The sequence below is a fragment of the Geotrypetes seraphini genome, chromosome 8 (assembly GCF_902459505.1).
Source record: "Geotrypetes seraphini chromosome 8, aGeoSer1.1, whole genome shotgun sequence".
Taxonomy (NCBI): Eukaryota; Metazoa; Chordata; class Amphibia; order Gymnophiona; family Dermophiidae; genus Geotrypetes; species Geotrypetes seraphini.
This window is the reverse complement of record NC_047091.1, coordinates 57,356,616-57,383,846: the sequence shown is the minus strand read 5'-3', so window position 1 is coordinate 57,383,846 and position 27,231 is coordinate 57,356,616. Positions and strand designations below refer to the sequence as shown.

General features: G+C 44.7%; 1 protein-coding gene across 5 annotated transcripts in view; it reads right to left on the bottom strand.

Annotated features, from left to right (window-relative positions):
- Nucleotides 1–27,231, bottom strand: part of AXL (AXL receptor tyrosine kinase) — a 246,106-nt gene that overhangs the window by 189,764 nt on the left and 29,111 nt on the right. For 2 of the 5 annotated variants that reach the window (XM_033956314.1, XM_033956313.1), the window contains exon 1: nt 2,302–2,980. The exons of 1 other annotated variant lie outside the window; for it this stretch is intronic. In XM_033956314.1, the coding sequence (XP_033812205.1) occupies nt 2,302–2,371 (70 nt within the window). In that variant the 5' untranslated portion in view covers nt 2,372–2,980. Of the gene's footprint in view, nt 1–2,301; nt 2,981–27,231 lie in introns of those variants that run through there. 2 more of the 5 variants (XM_033956311.1, XM_033956312.1) reach the window with 2 other exon arrangements.

Genomic DNA, 27,231 nt, shown 5'->3' with positions numbered 1-27,231 from the left:
GGCGGACTGCGGCAGAGGAACAGATCTGAGGAAGCCACAAGCAGCACTACAGAATCACTGCCACAATGATGACCATTTTACATTTTAAAAGGTGAGGGGGCTTCAGAAGGGGGTGAGGAGAAGAGGACATCCTGACCCATGGGGCACCCTGGAGCAGAAGAAGTTTAAATGAAGGGAGAAATGCTGGATGAGAAGGGATGTGGTGGACCTGGGGGTGGGGGTGGGAAGGAGAGATGCTAGATGGGAAAGCATTTGGTAGGTGGGAAAATCGAAGGAGGGGGTATGAAGGCGAGGAATTGAAGGCCCCTGCATGTCTAACACCAGCCCCAGCTGCAGGTCCTATAATGCATTATGATGGGTTGTCAGAAAGCCAGGACTGGTTTAAAATCTTCCTTGAAGTAAGAGCATAAGAATAGCCTCACTGGGTCCATGAAGCCCAGTAGCCTGTTCTCATGGTGGCCAATCCAGGTCCCTAGTACCTGGCTCAAACCCAAGGAGTAGCAACATTCCAGCATCTCAAAGAATAGCAAGATTCTGGCACCCCAATGAGAGCAACATTCTAGAGCTGAGATTGTGATGTCATAATGCCTCATTCCACAGTGCCTCAGAGAGAACCTCATCAGTGATGTTACAATGACTTAATTGTTCCATACTTGGCTCACGTAAGAACATAAGAATAGCCTTACTGGGTTCAAACCAATGGTCCATCAAGCCCAATAACCCGTTCTCATGGTGGCCAATCCAGGTCCTTAGTACCTGGTCAAAACCCAAGGAGTAGCAACATTCCATGCTAACGATCCAGAGCAAGCAGGGGCTTACCCCATGAATTTCTCAATAACAGACTATGGACTTTTCCTCCAGGAACTTGTCCAAACCTTTCTTAAAACCGGCAACTTGACAGCTCTGTAAATACCTCATAGGAAAAAGTCACCCCTCTAACCCTAGTTATTTACTGCCATAGACTTCAATAGAATCATTGACTTAAATATCTTCTTCTCACATCATTAACCTTCAGAGACTTCAACAACATCAGATTCTTACATAGCACACTAACGATATAGGCACCAGCTTTTCAAAATTAGCGGTACTAAACTCAATTGTTTGTTATAAAAATGTTTGAACTTTAAAAAAAAATCCCTGTTGGTTCAAAGTTAGACTCAATACTGACCACGCTCATGTGCCTACCACACCTACCAGAAGGCACCTTTGACTATAAATACTAAAGCCACAGCAATGTCATTCCTGAGTTCACGAAACGGGTAAGATGAGGCACTTCTTGGAGAATGCTCTGTGCGGACCTTTGTTTCACAACTTCAGGTGTCGTTCTTCAGGTACCTGGGGAACAAGGAGATTCAGGCCAGGGCCAGAAGCTCGAGCTTGAACAATCAAGGGCAGCCCCAAGGCCTGAATGTTTTCTTAAAGGTACGCCTCATTAAAAGAGAGGAGGGTGGAAAGGGCTGGAAATGATCCAGGGAAACGAAAATACAGTACCTTGTGGAGCCTGAACTTCAGACGAGTAGAAAGGAAGAATAACAAAAGGGCAAGTATAAAGCATAAGAATTTTTTTTAAAAAAAGTTAACATGCTAAAAAAAAAAAAAAAAAAAAAGAAATGAGCTGAGGAGAAAACAAAAACAGGAAAAAATAACAGAACAGCAAGAAAAACCAGAAGCAATTATCCCTGGTTTCTAAATCTTCTTGGTGATGCCCACGTTTTCTAAATATATTTCCACCCTTCTTTCTAGAGCAGTGGTTCCCAACCCTCTCCTGGAGGACCACCAGGCCAGTCGGGTTTTCAGGATAGCCCTAATGAATATGCATGAGAGAGAACTGCATATAATGGAGGTGCCAGGCCTGCAAATCTGCTCCGTGCATATTCATTAGGGCTAGCCTGAGAACCCGACTGGCCTGGTTGGGAACCACTGTTCTAGAGGACCTCATACTGATGGGATGGGCAGGGCAGGTAAAGTCTCAGCCTGCTCCCCCATTCAGTGTGAGTAGGAGAACAGGTCTGGCAATACCTCACAACAAGGCAGAAAGACTGCCAAGTCTTTCAAAGGATAACACAATCAAACGAGGCTATTAAAACAAGAAGTCGCTTAATTATATCAATTACTCCAAGAAGGCAGACACAAATCTGTTTTCATTTAGGAATCTGTAGCTAAAACAGGACAAATAAATATTTGTCTACAGCCGAAGCTCTGGCACTTAAAAAAGCATCGCCCAGGCTTTGGCTTCAAACTCTTTGATATGGCCCAGACACACCAAGCCTGGCCCCGTTGAAATATCAAAGCTGCACTTACCATCTTGGGCAGCCGTGAGGTGCTCGCCAAGGACGGTCAGCAAGATGATAAATCCAGCGATCCTTCCCATAATAGTGAGCAACCTGTAGTTAAAAAAAAAAAAAAATTCCCAAACAAGGACTTCCAGAAAGCAAAAATCTTCCTTTAACACAAAGCAAAATCAGCCAAAAATAAATGCTCTAAAACAAGACGAGCAGCCTTTGCAAAAAAAAACAAAAACCCACCCCGGTGTGATGCGTTTATGTTAAAGAGTAATGTTCGGATTTCAGGGTCCCGGTAAGTGGCCAGTCCCGGCTGCGCGCAATTAGCAAATGGCTCTGAATTTGAACCTGGAGCCTGAGGCGCGGGACTCCGCGGGAAGAAGAAAAACCCTCAGCCGGCGCCGGTCTCCTCTGGCCAGGCTGAAGGCATCCCACAGAGTTCAGGAAAGGTTGCCTACACTTCCCTTCTCCCCCCTTTCAAATCCTCTTTACAGTTCTGCTTCCTTTGCCTTCCTCTGTCGCTGCTGATTTAGATTTCCCCCTTCTCTTCTTTAATTACATGATCACTTGTGTTCCCTTTTCTTTCTCTAGAGGAGAAAAATAACTTCACTTCTCCCCCCCCCTCCCGTCCTTTGAGAGCCTTTTTCCGTTCCCAGGCTGTGGGGAGCTGCTGGTGTAGGACCTGAGCTGAGCTCTCTTTAATTCCTTTTCCTTGTCTCGCTCGCTGCCTCCTCCCCTGCTCCTCCTCTCCTCCTTTCTTTCTGATTCATTCACACACTCACCCTGGAGGAGGAATTTCCTCCTGGCCCAAGTCCGAATTCCTTTAGCCAGCTAGAGGGTTAATTGAATGAGGGGAGGGGGGTACCAGAGACAGGCAAGAGACTCTCTTAAAGGGACAGTTTTAGTCAAGGCGCCCTTTTTTTGTTCCCTCTCTCAAGGATCTGAGTCAGCGGCTGGGGACTGCTGAGAGGATGCTGGCCATTGGAGCATAGTCACAGAGAGACCCACACCTTTACAAATGGCCTATTGTCAGGACTTTGATGGATGTATAGCTGCCAAGTGCCAATGACTTCAACTGGGTAACAGTCATGAACCTCACTCCTAAACCAGGATATGTCAGATTATGATCTCAGTCTCAAATTTACTGCACTCACCCTAAAAACTTGCCTAGTGTCAAAGAGAGCTTCCTTCAGGAGTTGCTAAGATTGTAAATATGCCACAGGTCTGTATGGGCATTTAGGACTCCCCGGATTCAGTAAACCAGGGCTGCTGCCCAAGTCCGGTCCTCGAGATCTACTGGCAGGCCAGGTTTTCAGGATCTCCACAATGAATATACATGAGAGACATTTGCCTGCACTGCCTTCTTGGTCTGCAAATCTCTCTCATGCATGTTCATTGTGGAGATCCTGAAAACCTGGCCTGCCAGTAGATCTCGAGGACCAGACTTGGGCAGCCCTGCAGTAAACCCTTTCGCAGTGTCTAGGAAGCAGTGATTTCTTTTCAGTTTTGACATCCTCTATCGGTCTGAAAAGTCGGCTCATAGGATGGCCACTGTTGGAAACAAGATATTGGGCTGTCCCAGTATGGCAATTCTAATGTTCTTATTTACAATACAGTGTCTTGTATCCTGCAATTCTCTATAAGGACTTACGATAAGACTTAGATCAGGTTCTTGGAAGTGACAATTTTGTGTCAGATCTTGTGGTCGTTTAAGGGAGGGAGGTGGCTAACAGAGAAGAGATACGTCTTTAGTTTCTTCCGGAAGTTGAGGTAAGTGGTGGGTTGTACATCTAAACTCCAGGACTGACCTCAGGTCTCAGTAGAGACAAAATTCCAGAATTCCTGCCTGTTATCTCTCATCTACTCTCAAGTTTTCCCAGGAAAGTAGAGTTTCCAACCTATCCAGTTCCAGGAGGGTCTCTGGTTTTACAACTACTACTCGTTTACATAGGCTAATCTAATCTAATAAAGCCCTAAGCCGCGCATGCGCACTCCCACCTGCGTGCTCCCGTTTTCCGTGCGCTGTAGCTTTAAACTTAAAAATAAACTTCTACCGGTAGTGCCGTTTTTCCTGCTGTGCCCTCTCGATCTCCTTGACCACTGTGAGTGCCCTTAAACCTCTCTAAAATTCTGGCCATCTGGATAACTGATTGCCCCCTCCCACCCCTCAATAGGCCACACCGCGGGAAGCAAAAGGGGGGAGGGGTTGGAGGAAATGCTGCTGCACAGGGACCTGCTGCTCAGAGAAATGGACGCAGAGGGAAATACTGCTGCTGTTGCTGCACAGGGAAATGAGGTCGGGGGAGGGAAATGCTGCACCGGGAAATGAAGGGGGAAGGAATGTTACATATGGAGCAGGGAGAGAGACAGATAGAAATAAAGACAGACAGACAGCGGGAGGGAGGGAGACAGAAAGAAAGGAAGAAAGACACAGGGGCAGGAAGAGGGACAGAAAGACAGACAGAGAAAGGGGGTCAGGGAGAGAGAAATACAGCAGGAGGTAGAGAGACAGAAAGACAGACAGACAGACAGACAGACATCTATTCTAGCACCCGTTAATGTAGCGGGCTTAAATACTAGTATATATATAGATAGATAGATAGAGAGAGAGTATAGGGTTACCAGATTTTGCAAACGGAAAATCTGGACCCCTGGACCTGCCCCCAGGCCCGCCTAGTTCCACCCACCCCTGCCCTGTTATGTCCCAGCCCCGCCTCAACTCCGCCTCACCCTGCCCCACCCTCGCAGCCCGCTTTCGTAGGGCAGGAGGGCACCTTCGCATGCGTGTGAGTGTGACATCATTGTGTGGCATCCGCACATGCGCGGATGCCCTCCTGCCTAACGGGGATTTGTTGGAAGCTTTCCAAAACCTGAACAAAGTGCTGGGTTTTGAAAAGCCGTCTGGACCCCCAGATATGTCATCAGAATGAGGACATTTTTGGGGAAATCTGGATTTCTTGTAACCCTATATACTGTGTGTATATATATATATATATATATATATATATATATATATATATATATATATATGTGTGTGTGTGTGTGTATATATATATATATATATATATATATATATATATATATATATATAAACACTGTGCACATTATATGCAGATAAACTTTCTTTGTCCCTAGTGGGCTCACAATTCTCTTTTTTTAAAATCTCAGACAATGGTGGGTTAAGTGACTTGTCCAGGGTCACAAGGAGCTGAAGGGAGAGTTGAACCCAGTTCCCCAGGCTACTACACTAACCATTAAGCTCCTCTACGCCAGATCCTAAGTTTTGAACGTATATCCTGAAGACATATGAAAGTTTGTAGTCCCTGATTATGTGCTGCAGATCCCATGATAGGCACTTCGAGAAGTGGGAACAATGTAGTATAAGGATGACACAAGGAAAACCCCCAATAAAAATATAAAATATTTATTGGTAAGCCAAAAATCTAAAAAAAATCTCTCCAGGATAAAAACAGGTCACAATATACAGTGGTGAGCAATGGGACTGTTTTGGCAGATATAACCTTCCTCAGGAGTCTATGTTTTCACTACGATGCACTATACGGCAAATGAATTTGTGATAGTAGCCAGCACGGAAGAGGAGCCAGGAGTAGGTGTGAGCTGGACTAGAGGAGAGACACAGAGAAAAATTGCTACTGTCACGAATTCGTTTGCTGTATAGAGCACTGTTCTTCAACCTTTGGACACCTATGGACTGGCGGAAATAAAATAATTACTTTATGGACCGGCATCGGTCAGAGGACCGGCAGTTGAAGAACACTGGGCTAAATCGTGGGCCAGAGCCCGCCCATCTCCACCCAATCTCCGCCCCCATAATAGTACTAATTGTAACACCATTTTTCCCATTCATTTTTCATACACACACACAATATAATCGTATTAACAACACATAATGGTTAACCACAAAATTAAACTATACAAAGCACACTGTATGCTTCTCAACGTTCATTCCTACCAGATAACCCCATGCAAATATGGCACCCAAAACTAAAAGTACTAATATATACAAACAAACCCTAAGATGCAAGACTCTGCATGCAGTACAACCCCAGAGGAAAAGAAATAAAAGCATTTCCTCCTGAACAGACAGCAGATGTAAATCAATCACTAAATTAAAAAAAATAAAATCATTCCCCCTACCATTGTTGTCTCCCTCCCTTCATGCTGTGCCTTGCCTTCTGGCCTGCCCCCCCAGTGTTATCTTAGTGCTGGCTCCCTCTTCTTCAGTGCTGCAGTGCACAAAGCCATGGGCAGCGGCTCCTCGCACGTCCCGCACCTCATCTGGAAGCCTTACCTCTGACGATGCGACTGCAGCACTGAGGAAGAGGAAGCCGGCCCGAAGACAACACCGTGGACCAGTGGCTGAAGAGCACTGTCTGGGGCCTGATGCATGTACTGGCCCTGAGGACCGGTAGGAAATTTCTGCAGACTGGCACCGGTCCATGGACCAGCGGTTGAAGAACACTGATATAGAGCATTGTAGTGAAAACATGGACTCCTGAAGAAGGCTATATCCGCTGAAACATGGACCATGTTGAGTCCCACTACTCACCACCGTATCTTTGACCTATTTTTATACTGAAGAGATTTTTTCTATTTTTGGTTTATCAATAAATATTTTATGTTTTTATTGTTTTTTCCTGGGTCTTCCTTATACTGCATTGCTCCCATTTCTTGCTGTGAACGTTTTTATTGTGGTTACTTTTAAGAACATAAGAATTTGCCTCCGCTGGGTCAGACCAGAGGTCCATCCCACCCAGCGGTCCGCTCCCGCGGCGGCCCCTCAGGCCTATCACCTGTGCAGTGGTCCCTGACTATTCCTATAACCTGGCTCAACTCCTACCTGTACCTCTCAATCCCCTTATCCTCTAGCAACCTATCCAAACCTTCTTTACCCAACGTATGGTGGACATCTGGAATGCGCTTCCAGAAGATGTAATAGGACAGAGTACGGTACTGGGGTTTAAGAAAGGATTAGACAATTTCCTGCTGAAAAGGGGGATAGAAGGGTATAGATAGAGGATTACTACACAGGTCCTGGACCTGTTGGGCCACCGCATGAGCGGGCTGCTGGGCACGATGGACCTCAGGTCTGACCCAGCGGAGGCATTGCTCATGTTCTTATGTTCTTTGAAGCCCTGTAATGTGCTCTGGCCTATCACGGCCTCCGGAAGCACGTTCCATGTGTCCACCACCCTCTCTGCCCCCTTTTAATTTCTCCGAGTGCCCCCTTGTACTTGTGGTTCCCCACATCATGAAGAATCTGTCCCAGTCTACCTTTTCTATGCCCTTCAGGATTTTGAAGGTTTCTATCATGTCTCCTCTAAGTCTCCGCTTTTCCAGGGAGAATAGCCCAGCTTTTTCAATCTATCAGCATATGAAAAGTTTTCCATACTCTTTATCAGTTTAGTCGCTCTTCTCTGGACTCCCTCAAGTACTGCCATGTCCTTCTTGAGGTATGGAGACCAGTATTGGACACAGTACTCCAGATGCGGGCGCACCATTGCACGACACAGTGGCATGATGACTTCCTTCGTCCTGGCAGTGATACCCTTCTTAATGATACCTAACATTTGGTTTGCTTTCCTTGAGGCCGTCGCGCATTGTGCCGACGCCTTCAATGTTGTATCTACCATCACCCCCAGGTCTCTTTCAAGGTTACTTACCCCTAGCAGCGATCCCCCCATTTTGTAGTTGAACATCGGGTTCTTTTTCCCTACATGCATGACCTTGCATTTCTCTATGTTAAAGCTCATTTGCCACTTTTTTGCCCACTCTTCCAGTATTGTTAGGTCCCTTTGCAGGTCCTCGCAGTCTTCCGTGGTTCTAACCTTGCTGCAGAATTTGGTGTCATACACAAATTTTATAACCTCACATTTTGTTCCCGCCTCCAAGTCGTTAATAAATATATTGAACAGGAGCGGTCCCAGCACCGACCCCTATGGAACTCCGCTCATGACCCATAGCCAGTCTGAGTAGTGGCCCTTTACTCCAACCCTCTGATTCCTGCCTGCCAGCCAGTTTTTGATCCATCGGTGGACATCCCCTTGCACCCCGTGGTTCCACAGCTTCTTAAGCAGCCGTTCGTGGGGTATCTTGTCGAAGGCTTTTTGGAAGTCAAGATAAATGATGTCCATGGAATCCCCTTTATCCATCTGGCTGTTTATTCCCTCAAAGAAGTACAGTAAGTTTGTGAGGCACGACCTTCCCTTGCAGAAGCCGTGCTGGCTCGCCTTCAGCTGTCCATTGTTTTCTATGTGTTCACAGATGCTGTCCTTAACCAGTGCTTCCATCATCTTTCCCGGAACCGAGGTCAGGCTCACCGGTCTGTAGTTTCCTGGGTCACCCCTTGACCCCTTTTTAAAGATGGGCGTGACATTTGCTATTTTCCAGTCCTCCGGTATCTCCCCAGTTTTTAAGGATAGGTTACATATTTGGCGAAGTGGTTCCGCTATTTCGTTCCTTAGCTCTTCTTTGAGTACCCTTGGGTGGATGCCGTCCGGACCCGGTGATTTGTCGCTCTTTAGTCTGTCTATCTGTCGGAGGACATCCTCTTATCTTACCTCTAGTTGGTCCAGCTTTTCATCCTGATCCCCATTTATGATCTCCTCGGGTTCTGGGATATTGGATGTGTCCTCTCTCGTGAAGACCGATGAGAAGAACTTATTTAACCTGTCAGCTATCTCTTTTTCCTCCTTTACCACTCCCTTTTTTACTGTGATCCCATGATGGGAACATTAACAATCTGGGTTATTGGAAGCTCATGGAAAACATGAGTCCAAGTTTGGGGCTCCCAAACCCAGGGCTGGATTAATCAATAGGCCCAGTAGGCACGTGCCTAGGGCCCAAAACTGTGAGGGGGGCCCGCTGAAGGAGGACGACTCACCTTGTCAATGGCAACGCCCCCCCCCCCGTATCAACCCTCCTATCTCTCCTTCCCATGTGAATCCTGCTGACCCTCCCAGCGAGATGGCAGAGCAACAAACCTTCCTCCAGCAGTGTTGGCAGCCGCAGCATGCTAAACAGGCTGCTTTGTGGCTTTCTCCTGCCAGCGAGTCCCTCTGCCGCGTCACTGTGAAAGAGGGAAATTGAGGACTGAATAGTAAAAAATAATTTAGACAGAGGCAGAAAATAAATTGAGAAGGAAGACCAGGAAAGAACAGGAGGTAGGGAGCGGAGAGAGAGATGCCAGAGCAGGGGGGAAGGAGAGGAGACAGATACCAGACCTGGAAGGAGGAAAAGAGGATACTAGATCTAAGGGGAAAAAATGGTGATATGCTAAAATCTGCTGGGAGGGAAGGAGGGAGGAAGGAAAGAGGCAGAGAAAGGGAGAGGGGGGTTGTAAGCACATTAGAAAGACTACAGAGAAAAAGGCTTAGACGAAAGGGGAAAGACAGGAGGCAGATGCAGGACTATGGGAGGTTCAGAAAGAGGGGGAGAGAGAGGGAGACCTGGAACAAAGGTAGAAAGAACTGACACTGGATCTGGGGAGGGTAACAGAGGGAAAAGAGAGAGAGACCTGGACCCAAAGGAGATGGGGCTGGATTGTGAAAGAAATGTTGGATGCAAAAGAAAGAAAGATTGGATGCACAGTCAGAAGGAAGTGCAGAGACTCATGAAATCACCAGACAACAAAGGTAGGAAAAATGATTTTATTATCAATTTAGTGATCAAAATGTGTCTGTTTTGAGAATTTATATCTGCTGTCTATATTTTGCACTATATTTGTCTATTTTTCTATAGTTACTGAGGTGACATTGCATATTTTAAAGTAATCTGCCTTGACATCTTTGAAAAAACTCTGAAACTCGTAAATGATAATTAACATTTTCTCTGCGTATAGTGTGCTTTGTGGGGTTCTTTTTTATATTTTATGTTTACCATTATGAATTAATAATATATTGTGTGTACATGAAAATGAATGGAAGAAATTGGGGATGGGGCTAGAGCGGGGCTGGGAGCGGGACTGAATATTAATAGATGTCCCGTTTTGATGAAAAAAATAAATGGTCACATTAGCCATGCCCTATGCCTCCTACCCATATGCAAAATATAAATTGGTGGGCTTCCCAAAGCCCTGCCAGCTGAAGATCTCTTCATCTAGGAAGGAAGGGGGATTTGTGCAGAGATGTTTGGAGGTTGCATAGAAGAAAAACTGTACACTGGCACTTTGTTGTTTGTTTTGAATTTTAAAATAAAAGAAATAAAGAAGTAAATAAGAAAATGGGTAAATACATGGGGGCAGGGCAGGGGCGAGGCATGGTGGGGTGGGCCAGGGGGGGCCCAGTGTACTTGTATGCCTAGGGGCCCTCGATGAATTAATCCTGCTCTGCCCAAACCTGTCCTGGGGGGGAAGACCAGATTTTCAGGATATCCACAATGACTATTCATGGGATAGATTTGCATACTATGGGGCAGTGTGTAGACATTAATCTCAAGCAATATTGATTGTGGATATCTCGAAAAGCTGACTGGCTGGGGTTCCCCCAGAACAGGTTTGGGAATCACTTGTCCAGGTAGCGGGGGACAGAGCAGTGGTTCTCAAGCCAGTACTCGGGGCACGCCCATCCTGTCAGGTATGTAGCTGGCTTTTGGCAGCGTTACTTTACAGCACGAAATACGTTACTGTGTAATGAACATTGGATGTGGTCTTTCGTACCTTATATAGATTTATGAGACTCCCGATGCAGGCCTCTTTAGACAAAACATGCGCATGTCGAGTCAACATATGGTGTATTAAAAAAATGAAGAATTGAGTGTGAAGTTTTGAGTCCACCAGTCTTTTTCTGGACCTTTCCACCATTATTGAGTCTGAGTGTTGTGCTTGTGGATTTGACTCTCCTGTGTTTTTCTATCTAGGTTTTCAGGATATCCACAATGAAAGAAGTCGCGCATGCATATCTCTCACACATATTTGCTGAGAATTTCCGGAAAACCTAACTGGATGGGTGACCCAAGGACTGGGCTAAGAAGCACCGAGCTAGAGAGTGGTTGGACTGGCGTCAGCTCCTAGAAACAGCACCAAAATGCTTCTGTCAAACTCATTATGAAAGCAAAGAAATTTGCCCATGTTTCGCTGCTCCTTAAAAAATCTCACTGGCTCCCGGTGTCTCATCGAATAACCTATAAAATATGCTTGTTAACTCTCAAGTCACGTCTTTATAAAGCCTCAGCCTTCATTGACAGACTTTTAATTCTTTATGCTCTCCCTAGAATGCTCAGATCCAATGAGCAACATCTACTGACTGTCCCCTCCCTTAAAATTATCAACACATATCGACAATACATTTTTTCCGTCACAGCACCACAAACATGGAATTCCCTTCCCGTTCATTTAAGGGAAGAGCGTCCTATAGACAGATTTAAGAGCAAGTTAAAATGCTTTCTTTTTAAAGATGCTTTTGAGAGGGAATAGGGGGATGATAGTAATATGTATGGAAATACTTGAATTGTATATTTGCTTAATACCTTCATTACAATGTTATAATTGGAAATTAAACAAAGGGGGGGAAGGGAACAGGGGGAGTATATAGAGGTTTGAAATAGGTCATATGGAAATATATTTTGGAGGAATGATAGAAATATGTATGGAAAAATTAGAATTGTGAATATAATTGTAATGAATATCTTTTTAGTATTATTGTATATTTATTTGATTCCTTCAATAAAATGTTATAAATTGAATAAAGCTCAGAAGAATATAAAGCGTTAAAAACTCTGACCTCTGATCTCTCCTAACCCTTCTGCTTAATCCTCCCTGTTGTCTTATCCCTTATTTGTCTCATTGTCTATCAATTATTGTATTTCTCACCCTTTCCCCTATTTGTAGTATATGTCCTGTACGTCTAAGTCTACGTTGCATGTATCGTTCCCCTGAAAGTTGTAAATTTTTTTTAAGTTATGCTCATCACTTAGAAGTATGAGTAAGCGATTAATCAAATTTCAAATAAAACTTGATCTTGCATTCCAAAAAAATCGCTAAGAAGTTCAGTAGATTACAAGGAAGAAAGGAGACATGGGAATAAGATCACAAAAGAGGAGATAACAGAGCCAAGAAACAGGTGGGATATTTTAAGGAAGTCTGCTAGTTGTTCCAAGGATAAACAAATTAAAAAAAAAAAACCAAACCCCACATCTGTTGCCTGTGGGCATATGATCAGGGTTTGCTGTGCCTGCTTTGACAGGTCTTCAGCTGCCTGAAGAATCCTGACTGCAGCTGTCCAATTATTATCAGGAATTCACCTCCCCCCCTCACCTCCACCCTGTTGGGTATTAAGGTAATAGCCATCAGTGTCAGGTTCTTCAGTGCCCTCAGATGAAGGCTCAGCCCCCAGAGACTGACATTTACGTGAGCAAAAGCAGGGACTAAGTAGGTGCAAGTTAGTTTGCAGCTGAGTGGTTGATGGGGATTTAATATGGGCAAGACACTATTTGTAATCCCTTTCCTGACTATTGGACAGGAAAACCAAGGCATAAGGAGGTGTGAGACTGCCGGGTGTCAGCCAGATAGCTAGGGGGATTTAATAAAATAATTTTTAAAAACTATGTGGTCCTAATAAAACATACTTCTCCTATTCAAAAAAAAAGTGTAAAAACAAGAAATAAAACAGTCACGCCAAAATAAAAATAGCAAACCTTAAAAACCAGACCATAAAAGGAAGAAATTGAACCATGGAATAGGAAAGCACTCCTATTCCATGGTTTGAGCAGTCCGAGAGCACGTCATGTGTAGGATATCTTCCTATGTGTGTTCTCATTTTCTCGTGATTAAAAAGACAGAGTAAGAATGCTCCATATGCTTCTAGATTCTCAAAGACCCAGTGGATGAATGCAGAACTGTCAGAATCTTCTCGGTGATAGCATTATCACAACATGAAGTTGAACAAGGACCTGAGGAATGAAATCAGATTAACGACAGGCCTCCGAGGCTTGTTGCCTTACTGAATTACACTTCACAGGCTGGCCAAGCATGGAGTGTCCCTGTGAGAGTGGGAACAATCCCAGAATCCACCTACACATCTGTTGGGAACGGATGTGCTCAGAGAAACATTTTCTCCTACGGAGTTGTTGTTTTTTTTCTGGGAACAGTCAGTTACCAAAACACAATCAACTGTTGTGCTGGAGAAAGATCAGCTGGGCTTGATTAAGAGGGACCGCCTGTGTGTGCCCAGTTTTGTCTGAAATTGTCCTCCTGATGTATTTATTGATTTGAATTTGGCTTAAGTCTTTTTTAGTTGTAATTCAAAGTGAGTTACATTCATATATACTGTTAGGTGCCATCGACTTGTCTTCGAGTCCTAGCGACTTGATAAACATCATCAAGTTTTCGTGGCAGAATATAGAAGTAGATTGCCGGGCCTTTCTTCTGCGCAGTATAAATTCAATGTCACTGTTGTCACATCAAATGCAATCCTCCGTCTCCAATACTGTCCATCTGCTGCTGTCCAGATGGGTGGTACAAGAACAAGGAAAACTGCAGAAACACGTACAGTGATGCAGGCTGAATTTATTTTTGACAAATAGTTGAGTGCGGTTAATAATACCACCTTAAAAACAAACCTAGGGACCCAACACGGTCCGTGTTTCGATAAACACGCCTTCATCAGGGGTCCTAGGTAGATAAGGGATCAATTGAAACTGCAAACTAAACTGTGAAAATAAAAACGTAGCCTGCAGAGAAGCGAACATTGGGAAACAATCTGTGTAGGAACTCCTGCTCCAACCTGCTGCCCGTGCCGGCCTTGCTGTCCCTCTGAAGTCATTTCCTGATCGCAGGGCTAGGAAGTGACATCAGAGAGAGAGAGAGCTGAGGCTGACATGAGTTGCAAGTTGGAGATGCTGCTCACACCAGTGAAGTCAAAGAGATATGGAGGAAAGGAAGGGGCGCACATGCACGGGAAAGAGCAGAGAAGAGGGTGCAGGGTGGGGCACCACTGCCCCAGGTGCCTCCCACCTCGCTACACTGCTGGGTGGCAACTAAGTGGGGCATGAATGAGGAACAGGCATGGAGAACAAACTGCAAGTAGCATGTGGTGCTTACTAGCACTTGTGCAGTTCCACTTAGCACTTCCTAAATAAGGTACGTTCTAAGTGCATCTGCACTAATTTTGACCAGCACTCTGCGGAAACTGCAAAAGACATGCTGGGCACGACTCCATTACTTGCGGCATTAGATTTGCGCTTAGGGGCTGATTCTATAAATGGCCTCCTAGGCAGGGCAGGATTAACCAATAGGCCAAGTAGGCACGTGCCTAGGGCCCAAAATGGTCGGGGGGGGGGGGGGGCGGATGAAGAAAGGCATCAACATTGTGTGGTCGGGGGGGGGGGGGGCGGATGAAGGAAGGCATCAACATTGCTTTTTCCAAATGGCGATGGGCCCCTCCAGCATCGATTGGCAACGCAGCCCCTCCCCCCCCCCATTGACGGAAAGTAAGACAAGCAAACAACGCGGGTAAGAAAGGCAACGGGAACTGTAATTTTGCAAGCGATGCTGCTTGCTCAAAGCTTTCCTCTGACGCAGCTTCCTGTTTCCGCCTGGGCGCATGGTGAGGTGGGGCGGGGCAAGGGGCCCAGTGTACTTGTGTGCCTAGGGGCCTTCGACAAATTAATCCTGCCCTGCTCCTAGGCACCTATCAGCACAGTTGTCAGTCAATTGCTAGACGCCATTTACAGAATTGTGCCTACTGGCTCCTAACTTGACTTAATATTAGGCCTGGGTATTCCTGGCCTAATTTACCGGCGCCTAAGTCATACCACGTCTCTTCCCCCCAACCACACCCACTTTTCAGGTAGGCGTCATTAGGCACCGGTAGGTGCCTCAACTTTGGAGTTGGTAGGTGCTGCACTGATCCCTCCTTTTACAAAACCATAGTGCAGTTTTAGCGCCGGCCACGGCAGTAACAGCTCTGATGCTCATAGAATTCCTATGAGCGTCAGAGCTGTTACCGCTGTGGCCGGCGCAAAAAAACGTGTTATGGTTTTATAAAGGGGGGGGGGTGAATTCCATATGCAACTTCAATTAGTGTTAGATTGTTTTTTGATTGGCTTTAATTGGTGTTTTAATTGAAAACACCATTAAAGTCAATTAAAGAATTTGGAGTTGCATGTGGAATTCAGCTAGGCGACGCCTAACCAAGACACCGTTTATAGAATCAGCCTCATACGACACATGAATTTTTAGTATTAATGTGCTGTAACCACAAAAACTATAAGCAACTATGGAAGCCCAGTGCCACCATTATCCTTTTTTTTAATTCTTTATTGATTTTTAATCAAAAACAGTGTCATACAAATGAAAGAACAAAAGATATTCCTTTATTCCACTATTATCTATACAGGTAACATAAATAATATTCAATAATTTCATTTTCCTGCATATAATAATATCATAATATATCCTAATATACAATACAAATAAAGAATAAAGTTACCCAAATATCACCATTATTCTTGAAAAAAACTGCATGAATAATTGACTTCAGTGTCGACTCTTTTCACATGAACTCACAGGTCTGTGGCTCGCCTGCCTCTTCATCAGCCTTTCAAAATGTAAGCATATGCCCCAATTTTAAAATTCAATCATTAATAAATGATAAGGCCCTGCCACTGAGGCCAATTATTCATGCAGTTTTTTTGGGTTTATTTTAAAATAAAAGAATAATGCTGGTGCTGGACTTCTATATTTGATTATACAGTAATAATTGTTGCCCCTGTTTCTGACTGTTGCATTCTGTCTCTGTGAATTGGAGCAGCCACTAAAACTTACACATTTTGGTAAAAAGACCTCTAAGTTTTAACAATGTACCAGAGTAATAAGTTTAAATGATCCAAGTATAAAATAAAGAAATTGACATATACAATATTAAATGAAACTTAGCACCTAATATGTCTTATTTCCTTTTCCTGAACTAATGTCTTTTCAACTTCTATTTTATTTCTGATGCATTCAATCATTTCTGACTATTATTTCACTATGGATGCACTTCACATTTGTTAATGACATTGTTATAATGTGCTCCTCGTTGGAGCACGCATATTGTTGGCTTTGTATTTCATCTTTTATAAAATCAATAAAACTCTTTGAACTAAAAAAAAAAAAAAAAGACCTCTAAGTTTAATCTGAGACAGTTGAGAGTAAAGGCAGGCAGTAAGATAAGATGTGAGTTCAAGGAATCTGGGAAGGGATTTGAGACATAGAGAGGAAAAATAAAGGAGTAATGCTTGTCTGCTGCATGTGAACTGCAGCCCATTAGCAGATCACATCTAATATAATAAAATGGTAGACGCGCATGCGCACTAAAAAAATCGTGTTCCCTGAGCTGTCGCGTTTTTTTTAGTGTGCATGCGCGGGTTGTACGTCACCAGTCAATCGCCTCCACAGGCCGGACCGCAGCCAAACGGACCGCGGGAAGGGAAAGGGGGAGGGGAGGAGGGCTTCGAGGGAGCCGGCTGTCGGAGGAGGGCAGACGCGGGCCCAGGAGCAAGTCCAGCTGTACAATCCTGTCCCTTAAGCTTCACATCTCCCGAAGAAATGAGATAGTTGAAAAATTCCAGGAGATAAGGTAGTAACTTTACAGCAAAGGCTAGGTAAAATTCAATTGTAAGACCATCCGGTCCGAGCGTTTTAGCCTTTGCCATAGACATGATAACTTCCTGCAGTTCACTAATAGTGAGAGGTTGACATAAAAGTAAGTTGTCAGAGTCCTCAACACAACCATGTGGTAAATGGGTAAGGAATCCTGATGAATGAGTATCAGAGTCCACTTCGGCCGTGTATAACTTCTTGTAAAAAGTTTGAAATGTAGAAAGTACATCTTTCGGAGCAGTCAATATCGATTTATCCTCAGAACGAATCGTTGAGATATTAGTCTTATCAACTCTTCCTTTTAAATAGTTAGCAAGGCTATGTCCACATTTGTTTGATTCCGCGTAATATGTGGCAGATTTAGCAAACACTTGTTTGGCAGCAGATCTGCTCAATGAAATATTGTAATTATAACGTGAGGCCTGCAATTTGCCTAGTATGACCATGTTATTAGGGTGTGAGTAGTGAGATCGTTCAAGGTTCTTTATCTCTGTCTCCAGTTTGAGTAGGTCAGACATGGCAGCTTTACGTTTGGAAGCAGAAAATGAGATAAGACCTCTGACGTAAGCTTTGAACGCATCCCAAATATAGGTCCCGTTGGACTCAGTAGGAACATTAAAGGTAAAAAAACTCCTCAATCGCCTTAGAAAGATATTCAATGAAGGCAGGGTCCTGAAGAAGAGTGTTGTTAAATCGCCATGGACTCGAAGAAAAAGTATTGGCACCAAACGCAGTGAACTTAAGTTGTACTAAGGCATGGTCTGACACACTTATTTCCTTAATGTCAGAAGAATCTATGAATCTCATAAGTGAAGGGCTCACCAGAAAGTAGTCTAATCTGGAATAGGAGTTGTGAGGCGTGGAGAAGAAAGTGAATTCAGTGTCATCAAAATGAGTAATCCTCCATGGGTCAAGTAGCTGAAACTGGGAAATGATATCTTGTAACAAAAACCAATTTTTGGATTTTTTTTTGTATGACATATTGGATTTTCTATCTTTCAATGGATCCTGTATGACATTAAAATCACCCCCTATGATACAGTGATGATCCCTATGCGTATTTAATATGTCAAGCTGATCATCCCCCCCGGAAGGAGCGCAGAGTGGTAGTCATCGGGGACTCCATGCTGCGAGGAACCGAGGGTCCAATTTGTAGACCAGATTTGCAGTCGAGGGAGGTCTGCTGTCTCCCTGGAGCCAGGATTCGTGACGTCACCACCTCTCTCGATAAAATACTAAAACCTACTGACCACTTCCCTATGCTTCTTATCCATATAGGTACAAACGACACTGCAAGGAACACCTTAGAGAACATACCCGATGACTTCAGAGCCCTGGGTAGGAAGCTGAAGCAGACGGGTGCACAGGTGGTCTTCTCATCCATCCTCCCAGTTAGAGACAGAGGAAGAGCCAGGGAAGAACGCATCCAACGTACCAACGAGTGGCTTCGCAACTGGTGCATTGAGATGAACTTTGGATTCCTGGACCATGGAAAGGCACTCCAGGGACTGCAGGGACCAGACGGACTTCACTTGACCAAAAGAGGTAAAAACGTACTGGGACACCGTCTAGCCCGCCTACTTCGCAGGGCTTTAAACTAGGTAAGTTGGGGGAGGGTATCCACTCACATTCCACAGCAGTAAGGAATCATCCAGTGGAGGCGAGACACAACCGCCCTTTTGAGCCCAAGGTAAGCACCCATAGCACGCATGACAGCTCTAACAAACACAAGGGATGGAGGGCCATGTATGTCAATGCACACAGTTTAGGCAATAAAATTCTGCAATTGGAAACCGAGATAGTGAATGCCAACCTAGATGTGGTCTTGGGTCCGCTCCTCTTCAACATATTCATAGGAGATCTGACTCAAGGGCTTCAAGGTAAAGTAACATTATTCGCCGACGACGCCAAACTATGTAATATGGTAAGCGAGGACAATTTACAAGATAGTATGGCGCAGGACCTGCGCACATTGGAATGCTGGTCCTCAACCTGGCAGCTGGGCTTCAATGCTGGAAAATGTAAGGTCATGCACCTAGGTAACAGAAACCCGTGCAGAACTTATACCTTGAACGGGGAGACCTTGACCAGGACTTCAGCGGAACGAGATTTTGGGAGTAATCATTAGTGCAGACATGAAATCTGCCAATCAGGTGGAGAAGGCTTCCTCAAAGGCAAGGCAGATGCTGGGTTGCATCCGTAGAAGTTTTGTCAGCAGAAAGCCTGCTGTCATTATGCCATTGTACAGGGCCATGGTGAGACCTCATCTGGAATACTGCGTGCAATTCTGGAAGCCACACTACCGCAAAGACGTGCAGAGGGTCGAGTCGGTCCAAAGAATGGCCACCAGAATGGTCTCAGGGCTTAAAGGTCTCCCGTACGAAGCAAGACTAGACAATTTGCAGCTCTACACTCTAGAGGAGCGCAGGGAGAGGGGAGACATGATTGAGACGTTTAAATACGTCACCGGACGTATAGAAGTGGAAGATGACATCTTCCTTCTTAGAGGCCCCTCAACCACAAGAGGGCACCCGCTCAAACTCAGGGGCGGAAAATTTCACGGCGACACCAGGAAGTATTTCTTCACGGAGCGAGTGATTGATCGGTGGAACGGGCTTCCAGTGCAGGTGATCGAGGCAAGCAGCGTGCCAGATTTTAAGAATAAATGGGACGCCCATGTGGGATCCCTAAGAGGGTCAGGGCAAAACACTAGCTAATCTTAAGGGGAGGGTCTATAGTGGGCAGACTTGATGGGCCTTGGCCCTTTTCTGCCGTCATCTTTCTATGTTTCTATGTTTCTAAGCTAAATCAGCGTAATAAGACACATCATCAACATTAGGACCATATACATTTAAGAACATGAGTTTAAGATCAGCAATGTCAAGAACGACCTGAATCCATCTGCCATCAGAATCAGTATGGTGGGACACAATGGAAATATCAGGACGCTTCCTGATAAACATCATCACTCCATTTTTCTTCCCCAGGGCAGGAGAACATAGAACCTTAGGATGCTGTGAAGGAACGCGATGCGCCCGTTCTATTTCAATCGGGTGTTTGAAATTCAAGGTGAGAATCTTAGGAAGAGTATCTTCAAGAAATTTAACCAAATCTCTCCCCTCACGAGCTTCAGGTAGCCCAAGTATTCGAAAGTTGCTCCTCCGTGAGCGATTACTTTGGTCTGCCAGTTCATTTTCAAGCAGGGCAACCTTCTTAACCTGCCGTTGTAATGCTTTAATATTTTCAGTGTTGACACCCACCTTCGATTCAGCAGTGTCTATTCAAACTTTCAGATCGGTTAATTCCGCTTTAAATGTGGTGATCTCCGACAAGATCTCATCCGTGACCGATTTGTTTTCGGCCATGAGGGAGCGGAGCGCGCGAATTTCCTCCAGCAATGAGGCCGCGGTGACGTCATCAATTTTTAACGGAGGTTTGGAGGGAGAAACCGGCTCCAAACTCCTCCGTTTGCCCGTTTTGCCCGAAGCCATTATCTTTAGGTAAAAGATTATCGCGCTGAGCACTGAAAAGTGCTGCAGAGAAAGTTGATATCGGGGCTTTCAGTGATCCTCGCGCGGGAGCAACTCGCTCAAGCAACCATCACTTCCAAGGCTCACTAGTGCCCCTCGCTCCTAAATATTTAAAATATTCCCCAGAGGTGTCACGAGAAGCGTGGGAGAGGTGGGCCATGGGTTACATGCCTTTGCATTTTTGTTTGCTACCTGTCTATCATAAACCCCAGGAGAAATAGAAAGAAACGTTTGAAGAGACTTCAACAAATTCAAAATACAGCAGCATGTCTTCTGGTAGTAGAGCTAGACAAGATATTAGACCAGTTCTAACTCAGATTCCAGTGGATACCTCATGTAGCCATGTTCATTTTCATGTGATAGCTCTCAAAATGTAACAGGCTTGAATGAGTAGCCCAGAGAGTGTAGAAAACTGGAACGCTCTTCCGGAGTCTATCATAGGGGAGAACACCCTTCGGGGATTCAAGACAAGGCTCCATTTTATCGCCTCTATTGTTTAATATCTACCTGTCCCCTCTCCTGACTCTCTGCCAATCAATAGGGTTCACAGTATATGCTTACGCGGACGATTTCCAACTATTGCACCCCATAGAATCAACTGACCAATCTGAGATTCAGTCAATTAACCATAAACTCAGTATAGTTTATGACTGGTTAAATTCTAATAAGCTCTCTTTAAGCATTTCAAAATCTAATACTCTTTTATTCCCCGAAAAAGAGGGGGCGCAACTAATCTCCCCAGTTACTATCGATAACACCCCACTTGCACCGACTACAACTATAAAAATTTTAGGGGTCCTCATAGACAGCAGGCTTACTTTCCGTCCGCAAATAAGCGCCTTAGTCAAAAACTGCTTTTACAAACTAAGAATGATTCGAACACTGGCTCCTCTTCTCGACACCAGTTCCCTTAACGTACTGATTCATTCACTTGTAATCTCAAAAATAGACTATTGCAATTCACTTTTAAAAGGAATATATCATAAGGATTTGAAACGTTTACAGTTAATTCAAAATACGGCCATTAAGTTAATTTCAATAGCATCAAAGTACGATCATGTTACCCCTCTGCTAAAAGACGCCCACTGGTTGCCAATTTCACATCGGATAACCTATAAAATAGCTCTTTTAACATTTAAAACCATGCAAACTAATTCTCCAGCTTTCATTGATAGATTATTGATCCCTTATGACCCACCAAGATCTTTGAGATCCATAACCCAATCTAACCTTAATATCCCTTCATTGAAGATGATTGGCACACGTCGTACTACCATTTTTTCGGTAACAGCCCCAACGATTTGGAATTCTCTTCCGTTGTATTTAAAAATGGAAAATAATCTAACATCATTCAAAAGCAAATTAAAATGCTTCCTATTTAAAGATGCTTTTAACTGAAGTTTTACTTTATCTTAAATTTAATTTTAACTGACGTCTTAATTTTAATCTCTTTTTACTTTTTTTAATTAATCTCCCTGCCCTTTTGTTCTTTCCATTAATGTCTCTTCCATTTACTATAACTATTGTAATTCTCCCCTCTTTACCTTGTGTGTCTTTTGTTCGTTCGTCCACAACAACTTTGTATGTATTATAGTTCGTCTGTAGTTTTCTTTTTTTTTAAAAAAAAGTATGTATTAATTGTAATATTGTTTGTCTAAAGGAAAATTTTTTTTTACTCTGTACAACGCTTTGTAGAATCGATAAGGCGTTTAATCAAATAATTAAAATAAACAATAAACAATAAACAAAACAATAAACAATGTTGGACAGGTTTGTGCTAAATCAGAACCTACGCAGGTAGGGCTGGTCTCAGTTGGGGTGCTGGTCTTTGACCAGGGGGCCACCGCATGAGCGGACTGCTGGGCACGATGGACCACCGGTCTGACCCAGCAGCGGCCGTTCTTATGTTTACTGAGTAACTACCAATAGGGAAAATATGCTTTATAAACCCTATAAATAATACTCTTCATCAGATTTTAGGATCCTCAGCAATACCACTCAGAGTAAATATTACTGTTGACCCGATGAAGATTTAACACATAAAGCTTGGAGTATTGAGCCTATTTGAACTCTGAGTGGTATTGCTGAGGATCCTAAAACCTGATGAAGGGTGTTAGTTATAGGGTTTATAAAGCATATTTTCCCCATTGGTAGTTACTAATACTGAATACCCTAATACAGGGGTAGGGAACTCCGGTCCTCGAGAGCCGTATTCCAGTTGGGTTTTCAGGATTTCCCCAAGGAATATGCATTGAAAGCAGTGCATGCAAATAGATCTCATGCACATTCATTGAGAAAATCCTGAAAACCCAACTGGAATACGGCTCTCGAGGACCGGAGTTCCCTACCCCTGCCCTAATACCACAATTAGAATAGTGCTTGAAGCTGATACTGTTCATTGAGAGCTTTTTTACCGCTACTAATGACTGGGAAGTCAGTTCAGAGCAGTTCTGAACTGGTCTCTGGTTCGAGAAAGAGAGAGGATGAGGTGTATGATGCTGATGGAACACACCTGGATTATAACAATAATCAATCAAGAAATACATTTTAGTAAATAAATTATTATTATTATTTTTTTTTAAACCCCAAACAAACTAAAATTAATACATGGCGATGACATTGAACAATTTATACAGGTGATTTTGGAGTTACGTGAATAATCTTTGGTTTTTACAATTCCCTTCTCCACCACTCCCACTGACTGGATAAATATTGTTGGCCATGGTTATCAATTTGCCCTCATGCCAGCCGCCTATAGGCAGCTAAATACGATGTAGTCTTGGAACAATATAGGTTAGAACCAAAGTATTGCTAATGCTATTTAATTTGCTAATATCCCAGTTACGAAGAGGTATTCTGGTGCCACGGCTTTACACCTTTGGTCATGCAAGAAGTCTACCTTAAAGTTAACGAACTCTTTTTATGCAGCTAGTTGTACCCAGTTACATTCAGCAACTCATAGGCGGTAGATGTTTGAGGAGACTAAAGTGGGGTGAGGTAGGGTGGGGCAGGGCAGGTGGGGCTGGGGTAAGACTAGAGCATGGTAATATAATGGTCCAAGTTAACATCCTTAGCGTGCAAGCCCCTCTCCCCCACCCCCCTCCCATATCCAGCATCACCTGTCTCCCCCCCCCCAATAGTCCATCTCTCTTTTTTGTCCCATGAGTCTTTTCCCTTATCGTCCCATCTCACACCCTTACCCCACAATTGCCCCATTTATTTCTCCTTCCAGCCCCCACTTCCCTCACTGATACCTCTGTTGGGCCATTGCCGGCACGAGTCCATGGCAGCAAGAACAAATAGGAAGGGTAATCTTCCCTTCTCTGCCAGCTCCAGAGGCTGCAAAGAAAATGAAATCACGTGCAGGGCCAGAGACCTGTGGCTTTGTGACCTGTCAGCTCTGCTCATCTCCTCCTCCCTCCCCTGTGATGTAACTTCCTGTTTTGGAAGGCACCCCCCCTCCTCTCTCCACTATGATGTAACTTCCTGTTTTAGGAGGGAGAAGGGCGAGGAGGGAAACAAGCAGAGCCGTGCACACAGGACTCTGGTCTCACGCATGATTTCATTTTCTTTGTAGCTTACAGAATCGAGGAGATTCTCCATGGACAAGCAGGATAACAACATCCACACATGTGGGTGATGTCACAGCTGACGTTGCCAATCGGCCCTTGTCAGAGAGCTCAGAATGAACTTAAAGTTCCGAGCTCATGCACTAGGTCCCTACCCACCTGTAGTCAATAGTAACAGAACACTCATCATAGCTTCAGTTATTTTCTAACCGCCGCAGTGATCAGTTAGCCAAACGTGCCCTTGTCACATTTGCTATTTTATTTAGCTAAGTTATTTCTAGTTAGCGTCGATACAGGATACAACAGCCACACAAACCCTCCCAACCCTACCCTTTCTGAATTTATGTTTATTATAAGCTATGATATATAACTGAAGCTATGATGAGTGTTCTGTTACTATTGACTACAGGTGGGCAGGGAACTAGTGCATGAGCTCAGAACTTTAAGTTCATTCTGAGCTCTTTGACAAGGGCCGCTAAGCAATGTCAGCTGTGATGTCACCCACATGTGTGGCTGTTGTATCCTGCTGTCCACGGAGAACATCTGTTACAAGTGTGCATCATTTGCTTAATGGCAGGGAAGGGAAGATCACCCATCCTATTTATTCTTCTCGCAAGAGACGGGTAGGAAGAGGAAGTTAGTGGTTGGGACGGGGGAGGCTTTGCCTTCCCATGCCTCTTATACAGGGGGCCTGTGCTTTAACTAGATATGTTCTACTAAAGGTGAAAAATTAACTGATTGAAGATATCTGGTTAAATGTTACAGTAAACTATGCTACTCAGTAAAACAAGGGCCATTAACTCAGACACAGTGGCAAGCTTGTTAAACTCAGAATCGGAATGAGCTGCCATAAGATATCAGATTGATCAAGGCTAATGGGCTCTCTTTGGTGCAGCTTCAAAACCTAGTTATTTAAGTGTTAATAATCTGCATGGCATGAATTAACGCCTTAGTATTAAAGTTTGGTTGGTAAGATTAAAGAAGTGTTATAAGAAGGGGATTATTTAAATGGTTGTGTTATCTGCTGCACATGGGGTTGAAATGAATGCCCTAGATTAAAAGGGCCTATTATACAGGGTAGTTTTATTTGCCCCTGACAGAAATTATTATCTTACTAGTGTTTAAGCCCGTTACATTAACAGGTGCTAGTAAAGCCTCCTTCCTTCACATGTCCCCTATTTTCAGCCCCAGCTCCAAACCCATTTTTACGCCCCCCCCTCCCCACAGTCCAACAGCACCTCTTCCCTGCTCCCCCGGTTCCTCTTCCCTGCTCTCCCGGTCAGCAGCACCTCTTCCCTGCTCTCCCGGTTCCTCTTCCCTGCTCCCCCGGTCAGCAGCACCTCTTCCCTGCTCCCCCGGTTCCTCTTCTCTGCTTCCCCTGTCAGCAGCACCTCTTCCCTGCTCCCCCGATTCCTCTTCCCTGCTTCCCCGGTCAGCAGCATATCTTCCCTGCTCCCCTGGTTCCTCTTCCCTGCTCCCCCGGTCAGCAGCACCTCTTCTCTGCTTCCCCAGTCAGCAGCACCTCTTCTCTGCTCCCCCGGTTCCTCTTCCCTGATTCCCTGGTCAGCAGCACCTCTTCCCTGCTCCCCCGGTTCCTCTTTCCTGATTCCCCGGTCAGCAGCACCTCTTCCCTGCTCCCCCGGTCCCTCTTCCCTGCTCCCCCGGTCAGCAGCACTCCTTACCTGCTCCCCTGGTCCAGCATGTAGCCTTGTGAGCATTGCGGCCGGCTTTTGCGAACCTCGCAGGCCGCTCTGCACTTCGGTAGCACGTTCCCTCTGACGCGATCACGTATGTCAGAGGAAACGTTCTACTGAGGTGCTGTGCGGCCTGCGAAGTTTGGTACAGCTGGTCGCGATCCTCAAGGAAACAGCACCCGACCCTCTGCTGTGCTTTGGGGAGAGTCTTCAGTGGCTCGAAGCCCTCCTCCCAGCAGCTGCCGCCAGTGCCATTCCACACCGCATCAAGCCGCCGAATATGGCCACGGAGGGCAATCGGGGCGGCCAGGACACAGGCAGGGAGAGTTGGTGAGTGAGGGCGGGAGGAGGGGAGTGGCCAGAGTGTTCCCTGCTGCTGCGTTCTAAAATAGAATCTGGCCAGGGATCAGAAAACATGGCAGCAGGGAACACGAAACCCTAAGTGCGCATGTGCACTTAGGGTTTTATTATATGGGATATTTTAATTCATGCAGATGTTTGTTGATGATACATCTATTGTTTGTTCTATAGATGTATGGGGGGATGGTTTGTCTTGGTTTATTTCCTTAGGTACCGGTAGTTAGGTATGCTCTAATAGAGTGGTCTCAAACCCATGGCCTGGGGGCCACTTGCAGCCCACCAAGTACTATTTTGAGGCCCTCAGTATTATATAAAGAATAATTCTGTATGGAAAACATGTGCCTTAAGTGTCTGGCGGTCATGTTCTGGAACATTGCCCGCCTCACTGCTGTAACCTCACGCAGCGCTTTCCTGCGTCTGTATGCAATTGTCATCTCCACTCCACCTCACCATCACGTACAGACGGAGGAAAGTGCTTGCGTGAGGTTACAGCAGTGAGGCGGGCAATGTTTCAGAACATAAGGTAACCATTGGCGGCAGTGCAGCTTGTGCGAGTGTCCGGTGCTGGAGGAGGTGAGAGCTGAAGGCGGTTGCGGATGCGAACACCGGACACTTAAGGCACAATTTTTCCATAAAGAATCATTCTTTATAATAATTCTTTAAAGTTGGTCCAAAATCTTGTCTCTTGCAATTGATAATTTGATAGTTTTTCACTTTCTGCATGTTGCACTGCTTTCACAGCTGTGTATAGCTGAAATTATCAGAAGCAATTAAGGAAAGATTTATAAAGTATTACAGTTTATAAATCTTTCCTTAATTGCTTCTGATAATTTCACATAATCCACATTTTGGATTTGTAGGTACTTACCTCATGCAAAGTTGTCATTTTTTAAATAAGATATTAACTATTTTTTTCTGCAAGCACCTACAAATCCAAAATGTGGCCCTGCAAAGGGCTTGAGTTTGAGACCACTGCTCTACTATAACCTGGAAAGAGAAAATGAATGGGAAAAAATACATACTCCCCCCCCTCCCCCAGTTTTGCCGATGGAGCCAGAGAAACAACTGCTGTCCTGCTTTTTAACCACTGCTGCCTGGAACAAGTGACTCACCACCATGAGCCCAACTTTTTCCTAGGAACACTACAGCCAAAAATTCCATCACTTCTGGACTTCACTACCCATCGGCCAGCTG